The sequence below is a fragment of the Suncus etruscus genome, chromosome 19 (genome assembly GCF_024139225.1).
Source record: "Suncus etruscus isolate mSunEtr1 chromosome 19, mSunEtr1.pri.cur, whole genome shotgun sequence".
Classification (NCBI taxonomy): Eukaryota; Metazoa; Chordata; class Mammalia; order Eulipotyphla; family Soricidae; genus Suncus; species Suncus etruscus.
In genome coordinates, this window is record NC_064866.1 from 9,052,804 (window position 1) to 9,073,103 (window position 20,300).

A 20,300-nucleotide genomic window follows, 5' to 3' on the forward strand; every position below is an offset into this window, starting at 1 on the left:
TAAAAACTATTTCACCACTGTGAAACATGGCTAAAAACACTCAAGACTATAAAAAAGTAACATAAGCTATTGATAACAAGAATCATTTGTTTACATCCAAAATATTTTAATAGTAAAGGCTCAATAATGTTTACCTTCAATACAGTGGTTAATTTATAAGTTTGAAAATTAGTCAAAACAGTTTTCAAGAGTACAAGAAAATGTAAACAATATGATCATCAATTTAAATACAATTACAAATGTTCTGGTAATGTGGTTATTTCATACTCAAACAAAAATATAAAAATATTAAGGAAAATAGCTTACACAAATATCAAGAGTAGCAATTTCAAAAGTATGGCTTTAAAAAAAAAGTATGGCTTTTCAGGAAATAAAAATGTAAAAATATACAAATTTTGGGTCAGAGCAATAGCAGGAGCAACTTCTGAGCTCAGAACCAGGAACACGGTCAGGTGTGGCCAAAACAAAACAAAACAAATACTCATTATAATACTCAGTCACACTGATTTTCTGGAATTAAGCAAATAGTTTTTCTGCTTTCTTCATTTTCTTTTTCCTATCCATTTTAGAAATGACAGCCCAACGGTCCTCCTGTGATTTCCTCATAGTTCCAAACTTCAAAGTAGACCCAGGGTTTCTTAGAAATGAGGGTTTCTGAATGAAAAATATAATACCAACATATTAGTTTGTAAAGTAAGTCTAGCTTTTTAAAATTTGCTTTCTAAAACATAGCTTAAAAGTCACCTTGATTGGAGCTTTGACATAAAGATGTGAAGCGGATGAATTATTATTCTTGCTTATTTTTTTCACATTTTCTTCCTCTGATATCAAGGTCTTAAAGAAATACACAAAAATGTAAGCTAGGGTACAATATTAATATTATAGCATTAAATATATAATCAAATTTTTGTTTACAATAAACAGATGAGGAGGACAAGGGTGAACCAAGGAAGGAAGGATGAAGGGCGATAATAAGAAGGAAGTAATAAAAAATGAGAAAACACTAAATAAGAAACAAAATAAATCCTTCATCTCCCAAACATGATATGCATGAAGAGTATTTTTCTATTAATTTTATTTCAGTTTAGTCTTTCTATTACCAATTCCCAATCCTTCCCAAGCCTCCTCACTCAAACTTGCTTAGACCTTACATTAAGCATTTATAATCCTCTAGAAATTATTATGTAATGGTCAGTTAATGAGTACTATATTTCTCCCTGATGTAATAACATATTTAGCACTTCCTTTATATTTATCTATTTTTAAAACTTGTACATTTTAATGAGCCTCACACTAACTTTATTAAGTACACTCTGATCATCTTCTGGGGGAGGAAGATTACATCTGACAGTGGTTGAAAATCACTCCCGAGAGTGTTCAGGTGGTGCCAGAGACTGAACTGTGAAAGGCCACACTCTAAACAAGAGCCTTAGCCCAGGGTCTATTTCTCCAGTTCCTGACTATCTTCTTTTTAAAGGTAAAGAACCAAGACCTACAAATATTAAGCCACTCGTCCAACATTGCAGGCTACAGCAACAGCTGGAGCCAATACTCAAAATCCAGTAAATGAGCTATCAAAACCATTATCTTTGATAAATATATTACACAAATTTTGTAGGGAAACAATATTTCAGATTATTTTAATATTTATTAAATTCACATGTAACAGAATTTTCCAAAACTTCAAATATAAAAATATTATGGTTTTATTAATTTTTCTAATTTCAAATTTCAATAAGCTACCTATTATAACCATTTGGTGCTAACATACACCACTTACCAGCTTAGAAAAATCACTTAAAAATCATGGTAGATGGGCTAGAACAATAGGATAGTGGGTAGGGCATTTGCCTTGCACATGACTGAACTGAGTTTGAACCCCTGCCCCCAATATGGCTTCTAAGCCCATCCCTGAGCACAGAGCCAGGAGTAAGCCCTGAGTACTGCTGGGTGTGGCCCAAAAACAACAACAAAAAATCATGGTGTACCTCGCCACACCAGCCCTCCCTTCCCACTTTGCTTTCTTAGGAGGGATGGTCACACCTGGTGATGCTGAGAGGTTACTCCTGACTCTACACTCAGGAATTACTCATGGAAGTGCTTGGAGAACCAGATGGAATGCAGGATATTGGACCTAGGTTGGCTGCATGCAAGGTTTACCTTCGCCTTTGTCCTATTTACTCTGGCCCCTTTTTTTCTTATTTTTAAACTGGGTTGTTTTTGTCGTTGGTTCACTTTGTAAAATTCTTTTTCCTTTTGTTTTGTTTTCATTTGGTTTCAGGGACACACACGACAATGCTCAGGGGTTATTCCTGGCTCTGTGCTCAGAAATTACTCCTGGCAGACTCAGGGGACAGATTAGATGGCAGGAATCAAGCCTGGGTAGGGCGCACGCAAGCAAACCCCATCCACTGTACTATTGCTCTGGTCCTCACTTTGTCGAATTCTTTATCCAATTTCTGGTCTTTTTTAAATAAGTCATTCTCACATATATAGGATTATATCTCATTATTTGTATTTGCATTTCCCTGATAATGAGAATGAGAATTTTTCTTATGCCATCAGTATGTTTGCTTTGGTGAATTTTATGTTCAGTTGTTTTCCCTTTTTTTTTTCTAATAGGACTGTCAATGCAAAACTACTTACAATAGTAAAGATGTATAAATAATCCTAGTGCCCAGCATTAGACGCATGAGAAAAGAAAATGAGTAGGGGCCAAAGCAGAAGGAATAATACACTTGCTTTACTTGCAGTCAACCCGGGTTCAATCTCTGAGTCCCCAATCAATGCCAGGTATAATTCCTGAGTACAGAGCAAGGGGTAACCCCAGAGCATTGCTGGGTATGCCTCCTCCCAAAATATAAGAAAAAATGAGGAATTGGGGCTGGAAAGATATTACGAGAATTAAGTAGATGCTTTGCATGTAACTGACCCCAGTGAGAGCTCCTCCACAACACTATTCACTGAACAATGGAAGGAGAAACTCCTGTGCACAGAGTGAGAAGTAGGCCGCTAGCATTTCTGGGTGGGCAATGCTCAGGAGTTATTCCTGACTTTGTGCTCTACAAACACTTCTTGTGGGGAACTCGGGACATATGATAAACCATGAATGAAACCTGGGTGGCCATGTGCAAGGCAAATGCTTACCCACTATATAACTGCTCCCACCCCTCAAAATTCATTTTTTGGGGGGGGAACACACCTGGTGACACTCAGGGATCACTCCTGACTATACTCCCACTATACTATCTGTCATTCCAGCCCCAATGAAATGCTTTCTTAAATTTATAGATTGAGGCTGATTTTTCTTAGAAAGCATAGGATTCTCTATCATAGAATCTGTACATAAACATCACATAATAATTTAGACAAATATAAAAACAAATACAAATAATTTGCAATATCTTTACCAAAAGATCAGTAGTTTCTGAGCTATCCGAATTAAGATCAAATTCAAAGACCATTTTCCTCTTTTTATTATTTTCCTCAGTGGGTACATTCGTATTCTCAACACTTTGGTGAATTGCTACTTTTGTTGGTGTCTTCACAGTAAATGCCTATTCAAAAAAGCAGTATTTCGTTAAATCAATGTTTGCAATTAACAATTAACAAAGACAAGTCTTTAGCAAGCATTGGCAATATTAATAGCAGTTATTAAAATAGAAATTGGGGGATTAAATGAATACTAACATTTGTGTAGATTTTTTTCAGAGATTTATAAACTGTCCTTTCCTTCAATTTACTGGACAAAATGAATAGAGGGTTAAGAGCAAGACTACAATTTCAGTAGTCAATAATCTTAAAGACTTAAAACTATTTTCCTTTTGTTTTGTTTCGTGGCCACACCCTGAAGAGCTCAGGGGTTACTCCTAGCTCTGCATTCAAAAATCACTCTAGCAGGCTCAAGGGATCATATCATATGCTGGGGAGCAAACCCAGGTTGGTTGCATGCAAGGCAAACACCCTACTCGCCATGCTATCTCTCTAGCCCCCCGTTTTTCTAACCTGATTGAGAACAAAGAACTGAGTAAATATTTCTCACTTTACAAAAATCCTTAATGATCTGATGAAATAGGTTTCTTAAATTGTATTTACAAAGTTATTCACTTTATCCAGGGGTCCTCAAACTTTTTAAACAGGGGGCCAGTTCACTGTCCCTCAGACCATTGGAGGATCTTACTATAGTAAAAACAAAACTTATGAACAAATTCTTATGCACACTGCATATATCTTATTTTGCAATGAAGAAACAAAACAGATATAAATACAATATGTGGCCCGTGGACCATAGTTTGAGAACCACTGACTTTTTAGCTAATGCTAAATATTTTGTACTACCCTGCACTTAGTAAGGAGTTTGGGGGGAGCACAACTGGCTATGATCAATTCTTACTTCTGATTCTGTGCTCAGGAATTGCTCTGGTGGGGCTTAGGGAACCATATGAGGTGCCAAGAATGGGACCCATGTTGAAAACATGTAAGGCAAACACCTAGCTTGCTGTGCTATCGCTCTGGTTCCTGTTCTTCATATTGTTGTTGTTGTTGTTGTTGTTATTGTTGTCATCGTTGTTATTCTTTTTTAAATGGCTGAAAAACTCTAAGACCAAAAAGTCTTGCAGTGTCTTACCCTGTTCTCCAGCAATATATATGTAAACAAAAAGGAACAAAAACTGAGAGCACACTTAAAGCTTTACTCTCAAATAAATACAAATATTTTATTTTCTAGTGTTGTGGATTTTTTAAATCTATAACTTACTCAGAGCTTACTCAATATAAAAATTTCTCTCCTTGGTGTGTGTGAACAGGCAGTAGGATTTGAAAAAAAATTATGAGCAAGTGGTTTAAACTGTGTAGTTCTTTGAAGCAGTGCTAACAATTAGAAATGACATGTTAACCAAAGGTTCTCAAAGCACAACTGGAAAATGAGATATTCATCCACATAAAATATTAAAATCTCTCTCTCTTTTTTTTTTTCTTTTTTTTGGTTTTTGGGCCACACCCGACGGTGCTCAGGGCTTACTCCTGGCTGTCTGCTCAGAAATAGCTCCTGGCAGGCACAGGGGACCATATGGGACACCGGGATTTGAACCAACCACCTTTGGTCCTGGATCGGCTGCTTGCAAGGCAAACACTGCTGTGCTATCTCTCCAGGCCCAAAATATTAAAATCTCTTAACACATTTCTAGGAAATTAAAAAAGTTAAAAAAAAATAACTGGGCCCGGAGAGACTCAGGGGACCATCTGGGATTCCTGAGAGCAAAGCCAGGAGTAACTATTGAGCACCACTGGCTGTAGCCCCAAAACAAAGAAGCAAACAAAATATTACCAACTTATTAGAAATTTTAGTAACCAACCTTTAGTGTAGATACACTACTTTTGATAGGTGTCCACTGAGAGTCTCTTCTATCTTTGGCTATTCCATAATTAGCGGAACCAAGTGTATTTTGTGAAATAGTAATTCTAGAATCAATTTTACCATCTCTGGTTTCAGGTGTCTGCAATTCAGATGTCTGTGTTCTCTATATTGAACAATGAAAAAATAAAATCATCATTGAGTATGATTTTAAAGTGCAGCAACTATTATAAACAACATTGGTCAGGGTTGAAGAAATAGTGCAGTGTGTAAGGTACACTAAGCCAACTAGCCAACTAAGGTTCAGCTATCTATGATACCACCAGTAGTGATCCCTGAATAGAAAATTAGGAGTATGACTGGCTGGAGCATAGTACAGTGGGGTGCTTGCCCTATAAGGAGAGAAACCTGAGCACTTCTAGGTGTGGCCCAAAAAAGAAAACACACACAAATTAGTAGCATGCCCTGAACAGAGTCAGATGTAGCCCCAAACTAAATAATAAATACAGGAATAACTGATTCTATTATAACTAATACATAACTACTTTGATACTAATTAGATAACTAAAATAAATTAAGTTTGTATTATTTATCACTTTACTTTCCCCTTTAAAACAAATATAATAACTGCCCCCCACAAACAGTCTTCCAAGAATCAATGTGAAAATAAATGAAACTTTCCAACTCTAACCAAAGTTGAATATTTTCTTAAAAATTTCCCAAGGGCAAAGCAGACTCATGAGCATTGAGTAGAAATAAAAAAATGATCAGCCTTAAATACCCAACTCAAAGCTAATGACAAGAGAATCAAGAGACCCACACCACAATAAGCTCTACACAAAAGGGACCTGTTACACTAGTAGTCCAGGAGCCTAAGGGTGGAGGTACAGGATGCATGCTGGAACAGTGGCAGAGGGAGGGAGATCATCACTGGTGTGGGAACTGCCCTAATTCACTCTCACTATGGACCTTAGATATAACTGTGAAAGACTTGGAATTCACAAGGGATCATTCCTGGTGGAGGCTAGTGTTGCCCCATTTGTTGGGTCCCGTTTACTCCTTTGCTAATTGTTTATGAATCCGCAAAGAGCTCCCAGAATGAGAAATTGATTCCCATCCTCCTGTCCCCTTTCGGGGGCGGAGGGGAGATCTTGGTAATATTTATCCGCAGCAAATAATGCACACAGACAGGAGGGTTAAGGGGTAAAAGGTTGGGCAAAGTGAGTCCTTTGTCACTCAGCTGCTAGCTCCAAAACACACCTCGAGCCAGCCAGCCAACTCTGGCAAAAGACCCTGATCACCTTGCTCCCAAACTATTTATTTGCTCTCAACAGCGCCGGGACAACAGGCAAAGAATACTCTTACGGAAATATTTTCATATACCACAGCTAGGACACCAGGTGTTGAACCCAGGGCTCATACATACAGTATAAGCACTCCAGCCCTTATTATATCCCAGATATATTCATTCTCATTTATGCCCTGACATTTCTCATCTATAAATATGAGCCTTTTCCTAGCCACCAGTTATATTTTTTAATCCGGGAGACGAGAAAATTTCAAAAGAACTAGAGACATTTTCAGGGACAATAAAAAGAAAATTGTTCGTTTCAATTCTAAAAGCACAGAAAACAAATTGCAAACTTATCCTAAATATTTAAACATTATATCGACTCAGTTTCCTCAACTCTACTTTTATATGTATTATATGTATTATATATGTACATTATATATGTACATGTATATATGTAACATATTAAAATTTTTTTCTTCAGCCTCTGAACCTAGCTAGTGACAGTTGTTCACAACAATTCTACATGAAACTCAAGCTCATTATTTTTTGTGTTATTTCTTAGGTTACCACTATCTCCACTAAATATGGCAATTTCTACATAAGAAAAATGTGCATACCAGACACATACACACACACAGATACACACAAATAGTCTCACAAGTTTGATGCTCAAATCAGCAGTGACTTTATATTAGGATACAGTATTAAGAGGTCATCACAAACTCTAAAAAACACTAGATAGAGTTTTAAGTTATATACCTTATCTACTGGTTATTTTACTATCTTGCTAGGTAACTTAAAGTAAATCTCCAAGTATTTCTAAGCGTAAGGTTGTAATTTTTTGCCTAATTCTAGTGATTTTTTTCCTCAACAGGTATGAATTTTGGTAACATTTTTCATAGATGTTTGCATGTCCTTTTTTTAGAAACCTCAAGGTAATTATTAATAACATAACTTTTATAAAAACAAATTTCATTCTGGTCTGGATTTATTAGTCATCTTCTATGTCTAAAACATTCCCAAACAACTCCCTGAAAGCCTACAAAGTTGAGAATTACAACTATGTCACCTTGTGGACATGTCTATTTTGTGAAGGAAAACAGTTTTTCCTGCTGGAGGGGCTCCCAAGCTTTCCCCGCCCTTACCCCAGCCCAGGGTGGGAAGGGCACAGGGAGGAGGGCTAGCAGATCCTGGCTTCTGGTGCTCTACCGAATTCTTTCTTGATCCAGAGGCTAGCTCTAGTTGGCATGGGGTCTGGGGAGACCCCAGGTCGAAGGCTTTCTCCCTAGCTAGGGAGTGCTGGGAGCCTTGGTAGGGTGCCAGTCCAGGCAACCAGAAAAGGTGGGTCCTAACTTGGGGGGTGCTGAGAGCTGCTCGGTTTCACTAAGGCAGTCTGGCAATTTCTTACCAGTTTACTTGTTCAAAACTGTGCACGCGCACAGTATATATTAATATACTTAAGTATGTTTTATGTACGCAGAATGTCCATCATGTATTCTGCCCTTTCTCACACCCCTGTAAAGCTCATTTTTACTCCTTAACCCTCTTACGCCAAAGCATCAGTACCCCCCAATTACCCTTTTTAACTTCATTACTGCAGTCCTAATCACAGACCAAAGTGGTGCACTGGATTTAACAACCCCCAACTATTTCAAAAGACGTATGGCTTTTGAATATTTTATGTCTATTTTCTTTGACAGCTATAACTCTTACTGAATATTCTCTTATACAGTGACGATTTTCCCTACTTTTTATCTTTTCTTCTCTTTGTGAGCTGTTCAATAAAGAATTTTGGTGAAAGAGTCCCTTGGTTTAATACTGATTTTTCAACCATGTCATGGGGATTGTTGGACTTGTTCTTGAGGACCCCATATGGGCCGATAATGCCACATGGCATTGTTCCTTGTTTGCACAGGCACATTAAAATGGGAAAATACTATACATACAAATAAGTTCTTATCTAATAGAGATTGGAACACACAAATCTTGTAGTACAATGGGACTTTACACCCTGAACATTGACATAATGACCTGACACAGGCCTCAGAAGAATGGGCATTCTCCGTTCAACCCTGAACTGGGGAACTTATCTTACAAAACATCCAAGGTTGCTTATAACATCACCAGGAAGCAATCCTCTACCAGGAAAGACCCTACCGCTGCTCTGACATTGACCTGCTCAAAAGAGACTTAACACTAAGCAGACTTGACAACAATGACCTGCTTACAGGACAGGGCTCTCCGCATTGCCCTTTAATTGTGAGGTGATACCAGAGGATGCTCCACACCATCCTGACTTCAATGTAGGATATGCAGATTCCAGGATCTTTAACACAGAAACATGATACCAACAAACAGAGACTGTGTGAAAAATAAAAGTGTATTGGCACTACAGTCAATGACTTGGATTGGACAAACTAGTTTGCCTGGAGCCAAGAGTTGATCTTATGTCAGAAAACTTCAGGGGTAGGGTCTCCTTGTATTTAGACCAAGGCTTTTCCTTTCCATGTCCCTCATATTTTGGTGGATCTATGCAAACAATAATTGCCACTCTAACACCATTTTTACGGTGCTCCTTTGACTCTATATCTTAAAAGAAAAACCCCACTTAAACTTTTGAGGTTAACTTAAACTAATATGCATGTGCATGGAAATGTAAAAAAAAAAATACTATGCCTTCAATGTTTAAGGAGTTACATAAGTTTTATGGCCTTATATTGCTTTGTGTACTGCTAAGAAATGTTTTAATGTACTACAATATGGGGACTTGAGAGACAAAGTAATTGTACATGGACTCTGTTTTATTTTTCTTAATGTCCTTTGGCTGAAAGTTCAAAATTAATGTACCAGTAAGGGGATCTCTTCTGAGAATTCTGTTTATGGGTGATTGTTCTTCCACTGTAACTTTACCATATCCTCTTTCTTTGTACCTTTGGTCTCATAATTAAAAATAAAAAATTAAAAAAAATAGTTTTTCACTGAAATGTACTTAGGAAACTATGAAGAGAGACTATGAGAGGTAATATACATTCAAGAGAGAATACAGGCTTTCTTCAAAATAGAAATAGGCCCCTTGTGATTATGTCTGAGAATTAACATTTCCCTGGTAACTTACAAGAAAAATAAAACTCTAGTGGCCCAAGAAACAAAAAGCATAAAAAAATCTTCTAGAACATGGAAATATCTTCATAATACATCATGATGTATTAGAAATCATGTTATAAAGAAAATGATGTGGGGCCGGGCGGTGGCGCTAGAGGTAAGGTGCCTGCCTTGCCTGCGCTAGCCTTGGACAGACCACAGTTCGATCCCCCAGCATCCCATATGGTCCCCCAAGCCAGGAGCAACTTCTGAGTGCATAGCCAGGAGTAACCCCTGAGCGTCAATGGGTGTGGCCCAAAAACCAAAACAAAACAACAAAAAAAAATGATGTACTTTCCTATAAAGAACATTTACAATGCATACTTTGAAGTACATTCTTTTTTTTTTTTTTTTGGTTTTTGGTTTTTGGGCCACACCCGACGGTGCTCAGGGGTTACTCCTGGCTGCCTGCTCAGAAATAGCTCCTGGCAGGCACGGGGGACCATATGGGACACCGGGATTCGAACCAACCACCTTAGGTCCTGGATCGTCTGCTTGCAAGGCAAACACCACTGTGCTATCTCTCCGGGCCCTGAAGTACATTCTTAAGTATATTTTTCCCAGGTACATATATAGAAAATATTGATATATGTGTTTCTATTTATATCAGTTTATTTTGAGGCCACACCCAGCAGTGCTCAGGGCTTACTCCAGCTTCTGTGCTCATGAATCATTTCCTGAGGGAAATTTGAGTTGGGGTCAGTCACAGGCAAGGCAAGCAAGCAAGCACTTTAACCCCTGTATTATTTTTCTGGTCCCTCTGCTATATTTTTAAACAATGACATTTTCTATATCTAAGTACTATTTAGATCACTTAAAATATGTTAATCCCCACCCATGGCTACTTCAGGAAGTAGGTATTACTATTATTAACTTATAGATGAGAAAACTAGTACATGAAGAAGTAATTCTCTAAAATTTTTAAGTCATTTTAATGCAGTTACTATTCAAAGTTACACAAAAATTGAAAACCAATTTGTTATAAAGAACTACTATAGAATTGCATAAAAATCTTACCTTGTCTTTTTTTTCTTTGAGGGCAACTGTGTTTTCTTTGATCTCTTTTTTCAGTTTTTCCTATTAAAAGTGATTATAAAATATACGTTTATTACTAGCTACATTCCTATGATCAAAATATAAAAATAAACTGACCTCTAAATCTTAAAAAAATATAAAAATTAGTTCTTTTCTATGGAGGTATGATATCTGGTTTTGTATTTTTAAAACATTGCATATAAAATCTGAGCTGAATCTTTAAAAAGTAGAAAGCTCAAGCTAAATATTGGAATTGGGTTTACAGAAAGAACATAGATGCTTTTATTAATCTTGGAAAGAAATAATACAAAAATAATTTATATATCCAGAAGATATAGTAGGAGAAAGTTTTATAAAAACTTTTAAAAATATAGATATATAAAAACAAAAAAATAGATGTTGGTATACAAAGTTTCCCAATATAATACAACCAACAATCAAATACATATAACAGAAAAAGCATCATATGGGCCGGAGAGGTGGAGCAGAAGTAGGGTGTTTGCTTTGCACATGGCTGACTAGGATGGACCGCGATCCGATCCCCCGGTGTCCTATGTGGTCCCCCAAGCTGGGAGCGATATCTGAGCGCATAGCCAGGAGTAACCCTTGAGTGTCACTGGGTGTGGCTCAAAAGCCAAAAGAAAATAAGAAAAAAAAAAATGAAAAGGCATCATTCATTGATACTGGCTTGGATTGCCTGAGAGTCACGTGCATTTATTTGTCTGAAAGTAAGTGATAACAGCAATGAGGAGAGTGCACTGAAGTGTATCTGTAGATATATCTTTAAGAGATACATAGCAAATACCATCATTGCAAGCAGACTTAATCTAGAAAGGAAAAAGAAAAAATTATAGAAATAACAGTATATACATCCTCTTTCAGACTGTCAGAAGTTGAGCTTGGGGCCAGGGGGTGGAGGAGAGAAGCAAAAATTAAAACACTATATTCTGGTGAATTAAGTAGCCACTGAACAGAAAACCAAGACAGTCAATAGAAAACTGTTGGCAGAAATAAAAGACTGCATAGACTGCAAAGATCTAGGAAGCAATTTAGAGATGTCATTCAGAGCTTACCCTCCTAATTCCCACTGGCAATATTGAGGGATATTAAAATTAGTGTTATCACTATAACACTCCCCCTACCTACATGGCTATTTAAAAAATAAAAGATTTCCAACATCAAAGCCACAGTGCCACCTACAGGAAATCAAGAGAAGTTAATTCAGAGGTCTGCAAAAATTAAAATTTCTCAGAAGAAATAAATCTCCAGATGGTAAACTTAAAGACACAAAATTGAATGAGCTAACATAGGACATAAAACCATAATCATAATAAATAAAGCTATAAAATCTTTTTTTTGGGGGGAGGAGATTTTTTTGTCACACCGGGTGCACTCAGGTTGGGAAACCTTATGGGATACAGGAATTGAAACCGGTTCAGCCACATGCAGGACAAATGCTTGACCCACTGTGCTATCATTCCAGTCCCAAGTTATAAAATCTGAGCTGGGGGGGGGGGGGTCTGGCGAGGTGGCGCTAGAGGTAAGGTGTCATCTTGCAAGCGCTAACCAAGGAAAAACCTCGGTACAATCCCCCAGCGTCCCATATGGTCCCCCCAAGCCAGGGGCAATTTCTGAGCGCCTAGCCAGGAGTAACCCTTGAGCATCAAATGGGTGTGGCCCGAAAAAAACAAACAAAAAAAAAATCTGAGCTGGAGTGATAGCCCAGCACCTAGGGCATTTTCCTTGCACAAGGCTAACCCAGGTTCGATCCCCAGCATCACATCTGGTTCCCTTAAGCACCGTCAGGATGAGTGCAGATCCAGAAGTAACCCCTGAGCACCACCAGTTCTGACCCATAAACCAACCAAACAAACAAAAAACAAAATAAAACAAGTTATAAAACCTTCAAAACGTAAGTCCACAACAAAAGGACTGTACAAACACTATAAGGTTATCGAAGAAATGGAAGATACTAATTTTTTAAAAAGATACTGGGTATGACTAGTACACTAAAATTCAGTACAGCATGTAATTATACCATATATATTCAATAGCATTGGGGGAAAGATAATCATACATTTAAGATGAAATCCAACAATGACTCAAGTGGAAGAGGGAATAAGTCGCAAAAAATGAAGAAAATCTTCAAAAGGTAAACATGGAGGGGTGTAAGAAAAAAATGTTAAAAAAAAAAAGATAAACATATAGTAATGAGTGCCACAAGGAACAGAAACCATATTTGAAGAAATAAAAAGAAGTAATAGCTGAGAACTTCCTAAAATTTTGATTTTTGGGTCTCACTTAGGAATAACTCCTGGGGGCCTCAGAGGACCATCTGAGCCATGGGTATTGAACCAGATATGTCGTATGCAAGCCAATCATCCTGTACTGTGTGTACTAGCTCTCTGATCCCAAATGTTAAAATTGGGGGGGAGGGGTCACACCCAGCAGTTTTAAGGGTAACTCCTGGCTCTGTGCTCCTAACAGGGCTCTGGGGACCTTAGGGTATGCCAAGAATTGAATCCACATACGACAAATGCAAAGCAAGCACTGTTGTATAATTGCTACAGTCCCCACACTTTAAAAAAAAAAATCAAAGATGTCTAGGAAACACAGAGAATCTCCAAATTTTTAAACTCAAAATTACCAATACAAAGAAACATAACTGTAAATTATCAAATATGTATCAGTGATAAATGTGGTGAGTGGCAAGTACACTAAGGTTAGGGAGCATGGTTTGTATGCTCCTGACCCAAGTTAGTCCCCTAAGCATTGAATTTGAACCACGTGGCCCCCTAGCACCACAGGCTCAAACAAGCAGCACCACATCTTCAAGCCTCAGCACTCAACCACATGTTTCCTGAGCATTTCTTGGAAGTTGGAGAAATAAGAGAAGGATTATGGGGCCCGGAGAGATAGCACAGCGGTGTTTGCCTTGCAAGCAGCCGATCCAGGACCAAAGGTGGTTGGTTCGAATCCCGGTGTCCCATATGGTCCCCCGTGCCTGCCAGGAGCTATTTCTGAGCAGACAGCCAGGAGTAACCCCTGAGCATCGCCGGGTGTGGCCCCAAAAAAAAAAAAAAAAAAGAGAGGATTATGGTGTTTCCGTTGCATGTACTTACCCCAGTTCAATCCTAGACACTGTATATTATCTCCTAAAAACCTCAATGAATGATCCCTGAGTGCCAAGCTAGTAGTTAGTACTAAGCAACACTAGTTAATGGACCCTACAAAAGGATGAAAATTAGAAAGTCGACTTTTAAGATAATCAAAGCTAATCCACTTTACCACTACCAAACCTGCTCTACAAGAAATACTGAAAGGACAAAGACAAACAAAACTACAATATATATTGCAGAATCTTGAGCAAGTACATACACGATAATAGAAATTTCACAAATAGGGCCCGGAGAGATAGCACAGTGGCGTCTGCCTTGCAAGCAGCCGATCCAGGACCAAAGGTGGTTGGTTGGAATCCCAGTGTCCCACATGGTCCCCTGTGCCTGCCAGGAGCTATCTCTGAGCAGACAGCCAGGAGTAACCCCTGAGCACCGCCGGATGTGGCCCAAAAAACAAAGCAAAACAAAACAAAAATTTCACAAACAAATCCAAGTGCCTAAGAATGATGAGTGGATAAAGGAACTGTGGTACATCACACAATGGAATACTATGTAGCTATTGGGAAAAACGAAGTCATGAAATTTGCTCATACACAAATGGATATGGAGAGTATTCATATACTGAGTAAAATGAGCCAGAGGGAGAGAATAATTGAACTTAGTATAAAAAACAGGTAGTATGATATTAATATCCAGAGACAATAGAGACGAGGGCCAATTAAGACAGAGAAGGGACCACCACTGACAGTAATGCTTGGAAATGATCTCTCTGGACAAGAATTGGGAATTGAAAGGAAGTAAAGTGGTGTGCTTGATTGCCTCTGGGAGTAGGGGAAGATATGAAATGATGGGAAATGGATGGCTGGTAATGAACACCCGTGAAGGGGTGGATGTTAGAACACTGTATTGTATGACCAAAACTCAACTATCATCCACTTTTTAACTATCTCATGGTAATTTAATTAAAAAATTTTAAATAAATTTGATAAGCTAATGCCTAAAATTTTAGGTATTTGAAAATGTAAACAACAAAAAAGAAAATATAAACAATATTATTATTCTTTTGATTTTTTTTGATGGTTTAAATAGTAACAGATAAAATCATGACTATTTCATATGGGGAAAATCTTACTCATATATAGATTGGCCAAAGAGTAAAAATGGGAGATTTCTAAGGATTAATTAAGAATACAAATTAAGGGCCAGAGAGATAGCACGGCGGTAGGGCCTTTGCCTTGCAAGCGACCGACCCAGGACCAATGGTGGTTCAAATCCCAGCATCCCATATGGTCTCCAGTGCCTGCCAGGAGCAATTTCTGAGCAGAGAGCCAGGAGTAAGCTGGGGTGCCACCAGGTGTGGCCCAAAATCAAAACAAAAACAAAACAAAAAAAAGAATACAAATTAAGAAAGACCAAAAATATTTTAAAACAATAGGAATGTTCTCAAGACAAATTACTCTGATTTCAGTTCTCTCCTTAGAAAAATAAAAGCCAGCATTATATTCTGAATAAAGCAGTTCTGAGAAACAAAGATGGACCTTAAGGGCATGTGTCTGAATAAAACAAGTCAAAGATAAATACTGTATAAATACACTAAGAAAGAAAAGGAAAGTAGAGTGAGGCAAGGAGAGTTGGGGAGAGATGAGAGGACAGAGAAGAGGGCTGGGGAAGCAAAAGGAAAGGAGTGGAAGGGGAAGGAAGGAGATAGGAGGGGAAGGAAGGAGAGAAGAGAAGAGGAGAAGATGGGAGAGGAGAGGAGGAAGAAAAGATGGGAGAGGGGTGGATATAGATAGATGATAGATAGATGATAGATAGATAGATAGATAGATAGATAGATAGATAGATAGATAGACAGATAGATAGATAGATAGATAGATAGATAGATAGATAGATAGATAGATAGATAGATAGATAGATAGATAGATAGGTAGGTAGGTAGGTAGGTAGGTAGGTAGGTAGGTAGGTAGGTAGATAGATAGATAGATAGATAGATAGATAGATAGATAGATAGATAGATAGATAGATAGATAGAGTTAGCATGGTGCTTGTCAAAAATAAAGTAAAAATGAGTAAATTCACTATAAATTGCAAAACTCTATATATACATAAAGACATTGCTGTCATTTTCTAAAACATGATAAATAAAATTCACATCTAAAGTACTTTATGACTCATGAGAATTTTGAAGTATTCATATCGAAAAGAATTCCTTTTAAAGAGAACCTATTTCACATGTTTAATATTTAGACAAGAGTAAAAATGCTTTTAAATTTGGGAGAAAATGGTACTTTTAGTTACTCAAATTTATCATTTTTGTAATATAACATGCTTGTGAAAATACAAAGTTGCACCCACACCTTACAATTAGTTACTTTACAAACACTACGAAACCTACTTTCTCTTCTGTTTCTTTTTCAAGTAGTTTTTTAATAGACAAAAGTTCACTTTTGAGATTCGACAGTTCATTCTCCTAAAAAAGAAACATACATAATTTATACAGTGATCCACTATATTTCTCAAGTCAATAAAAATATACAGTATTTCAAATAAATTTGTTTCACTAACAAATTCAGCCAAAAAATATATTTACTATACTTTATACATATTTATACTAAGATTAAAGTTTTTATTAAACCAATCTTTATAGTTTGCTCAAATAATTATTTAACACTAATATATCTTCTCAATTTCTCCTAATAATCCCATCTCTGCAACCCCAAACTTAATGAGGGTTCCAAACTTATTTGTAAGAATTTACAACTTTTCACTTGAAAAAGAGTTCACTTTAAAAAAATTAAATATGAGCACTACTTACCTACAAGGTCTATAAGACAGCTCTGATATTTAAGATTCTTTGATTCTATATATCAACATATATGATCTCTTATTTAAAATTACACCTTAACACCAGCCTGTCATAAAAACTAGCATTGACTGCTCTGTTCTATTATCTCACCAAAGATGCTTTCATTGATAACTGTTCTTGTTCTTTGTTTTTATAAGATCCTAATTCTGAGTCTCTTTCTTCAACAATTTTATCATATTGGTGCTATATTAAAAGAGAAAACATTTTATTATATAACAGTCAAAACAGATAACGTATGTATTTAATATTTTTAGAAAAGTAAAATTTATAAACTTGATAACATACATGAGCATAGTTTTAACTTTTACAAATTATACTGTTTATTCAAAAACAATTTTAATAGTCTAATAGGTATGTGTAATTTTTTTGTTTTTGTTTTTGGTTTTTGGTTTTTGGGTCACACCTGGCAGGGCTCAGGGGTTACTCCTGGCTCTACGCTCAGAAATCGCTCCTGGCAGGCACGGGGGACCATATGGGACACCGGGATTCAAACCAACCACCTTTGGTCCTGGATCGGCTGCCTGCGCCACTGTGCTATCTCTCTGGGCCCTTTTGTTTTTTTGTGGGTTTTTTTTTTTTTTTTTTTTTTGCGACCTGAATTGTTATCTCTCAGAACATCATATGGTCTCCCAAGCACCACCAAGAGTGATTTCTGATTGCAGAGCAAGGAGCAAGTTCTCTGTACTACCAGAGCAAAGCAAAAAAAAATGCTGTAAAAGACTACCAAAACACAAAACACTTCATTAAAAGAGATAATAGGGGCCGGGCGGTGGCGCTGGAGGTAAGGTGCCTGCCTTGCCTGCGCTAGCCTAGGACGGACCGCGGTTCGATCCCCCAGCGTCCCATATGGTCCCCCAAGAAGCCAGGAGCAACTTCTGAGCGCATAGCCAGGAGTAACCCCTGAGTGTCACAGGGTGTGGCCCAAAAACCAAAAAAAAAAAAAAAAGAGAGATAATAAGGAGGCCAGAGATAGCACAGAGGTAGGGCTTTTGCCTTGCAAGCGGCTGAGCCAGGACCAAGGGGTGGTTCGAATCCCATCCCATATGGTTCCACCAAGCCAGGAGCTTGGGCGTCCCCCAAGCCAGGAGCTCTGACCGTCACTGGGCGTGGCCCAAAAAACAAACAAAAAAAAAAGTGATAATCGTTACGTTACCTTCACCCATCATAGACAGATGATGGCACAGACTTCCTCAAAGAATAAATCCCATGATTCCGCTTTATATGGTTAAAATACAAACTTGGAGAACGCAAGGGTATGTATCCCAGCTATAATTAGTGCTGCTCAACTTTCTCTGACAAATAAGATTGCGACATCTGATTTCACTATCGTCATGCATAGAACTTTAATACTTTATTACAACAAGAAAAATTTACCTTATGCTTTTCCATAAGTGCTACCATTTCAGCTATTTTATGCTGGCATCGAATATCCATTTCTTTCTGTAATTTGACTGCTTCATCAGCTGTTACTTTTGCTTTCTCAACCTAGAAAATAAATTTTTTTTTGTTTTTTTTTTTTTGTTTTTGGTTTTTGGGTCACACCCGGTAACGCTCAGGGGTTACTCCTGGCTATGAGCTCAGAAGTTGCTCCTGGCTTGGGGGACCATATGGGACGCCGGGGGATCGAACTGTGGTCCGTCCAAGGCTAGCGCAGGCAAGGCAGGCACCTTACCTCTTGTGCCACCGCCCGGCCCTAGAAAATAAATTTAAAATATTTCTTTAAATTGATGAACTAAAAACAAAAATGACTTTAAGTGTAAAGTCATATTCTATACTTAAGATATAGAAGCTAACATTAGGAAATTAGTAAGTAGATAACTTTATGTTTCGGTTAATCGTAACGTGCTCTAAATGAGAAGAGAATATAACACTGTAGAGATCAATCTTTCAAAAATGATTATTTGCTACTTGGTATATCTGAATACACAAAGATGTTTTTAGCATCTATTGAGCCAGTCTGTGCATTCAAAATATTTCTAAATCCCTGGCTACTATCTAATAGCCAGTCATCCTATCAATTTTTAAAGACAAATAGGTAAGTAAAGCTTATTTCCTCTCCAAATTTTGATGAATGTACTTGATTAGTCACAATTATATTTTAAATCATTATTTTGATCTTGAAACATCAGGAGAGAGTTTTACTGTAATAAATTCTCAAACACAGCTTTTTCTACCTCTCTCAAAAGATCTTCTTCTACTATCTTCTTGTCCTCAATTTCCTTTTGACAATGGTCAGTCATGTCTTTAAGTTTTTGTTTGGCATCCTCTAGTTCTAGTTCTAATTTACTGATCTGGAAAATAAAGAAAATAACATTGGTAAACAGATTATTTAAAAATATTCTGTATTCATTTTGTGGTTTTACTAATATGAAAATATTATTCATGGAAATTATTTAATTGTCCTTACACTGATTAGTTCCTTTACATACATGAGCTATGTTTTATTTTTCGCAAAACCTTTCTCCCTAAAACAAGTATCTAGTTTTATTAGTATTTTAGAAGTGGTTGTATTTTTATTTTTAATAAAATTTTCATCAAAATTTAAGCTGTGATGCTTGCATTCGGCCAGCTCCATACATTCACTCTGATCTTTAGAGAAATGTAAGACAATTCATGAAAAATTATGGTACACTGGCCAGCTTCGGGAAGAGAGGGTAGGCCAAGACCCTACTCTGCCAGCCATACCAGCTGCACCACCCATCACTCACAATTGCCACTTTGCCAATAGTCCTGCTTCATCATTCCTCTACTGCTCTTTGCAGAGATACCAATCTGTCCAAAACTCCAGGTATGCCAGTATTTAGGCTGGCATCACCAGGACTTTTTGGGAGTGATTTCTGGCATCCTCCTCCTGCCTTCTTTTGCTTCGGAAAGCCCCTGCAGCTGAAAACACACCCGCCAAAGCCACAGTATCAGCAATAGTGCTTGAAATTCCTGGACTGTGTGGCCACACCAAATCAATTTTTTTAATACTGTCATCCGTATAGAAACACATACAAAAGTGTCTCTGAAGCAATCTAATATTCAGAAACAAAAGAAGTAACAGAATGGTCAACTAGCAACAAGAGCTTACTAGCTAAGCCTTCGAACAATGACTTAATGACCTCGTTGTGAAATACAATAATTTTCTTGTAGCTGTACTTATTTTCCTTCTTATTTTTCTCTTTAATAATTTCATTCCCACTTACCTGGAAATGGATGTAAAACGATCAATTATATCAACTATGTGATACATGGTCTTTAAAGTAATCTATCTTTTAAAAATGAAGTTATTTATATTAAAAATGTTTAAGCTGCTTAGTCTAGGTTCAATATATTACAAGTAACTATTAACTTTTGTGTTCTAAAAACATTATTTTTAAATAGCTTTAATAAGGGTTAACTTAGACGTAAAATGGACAAATATTTTAGGCAATTTGATTACTTTGGACATGTGTATATACCCTTGTTGTATACCCATGTATATAACCATTATCAAAGCAAATGATATAG

The 20,300-nt window shown here is 37.2% G+C and overlaps 1 protein-coding gene across 1 annotated transcript in view; it reads right to left on the reverse strand.

Moving 5' to 3' along the window:
• Positions 1-516: 516 nt before the first annotated feature.
• The window catches only part of SYCP1 (synaptonemal complex protein 1), an 89,717-nt gene continuing 69,933 nt past the window's right edge, over positions 517-20,300 (reverse strand). Inside the window, exons 23-31 of the mRNA XM_049766025.1 lie at positions 18,983-19,099; positions 18,183-18,293; positions 16,899-16,991; positions 16,338-16,412; positions 10,806-10,865; positions 5,355-5,519; positions 3,411-3,557; positions 745-834; positions 517-654 (exon numbers count right to left, since the gene is read on the reverse strand). Of these exons, the coding sequence (XP_049621982.1) occupies positions 517-654; positions 745-834; positions 3,411-3,557; positions 5,355-5,519; positions 10,806-10,865; positions 16,338-16,412; positions 16,899-16,991; positions 18,183-18,293; positions 18,983-19,099 (996 nt within the window). The remainder of the gene's footprint in view (positions 655-744; positions 835-3,410; positions 3,558-5,354; positions 5,520-10,805; positions 10,866-16,337; positions 16,413-16,898; positions 16,992-18,182; positions 18,294-18,982; positions 19,100-20,300) is intronic.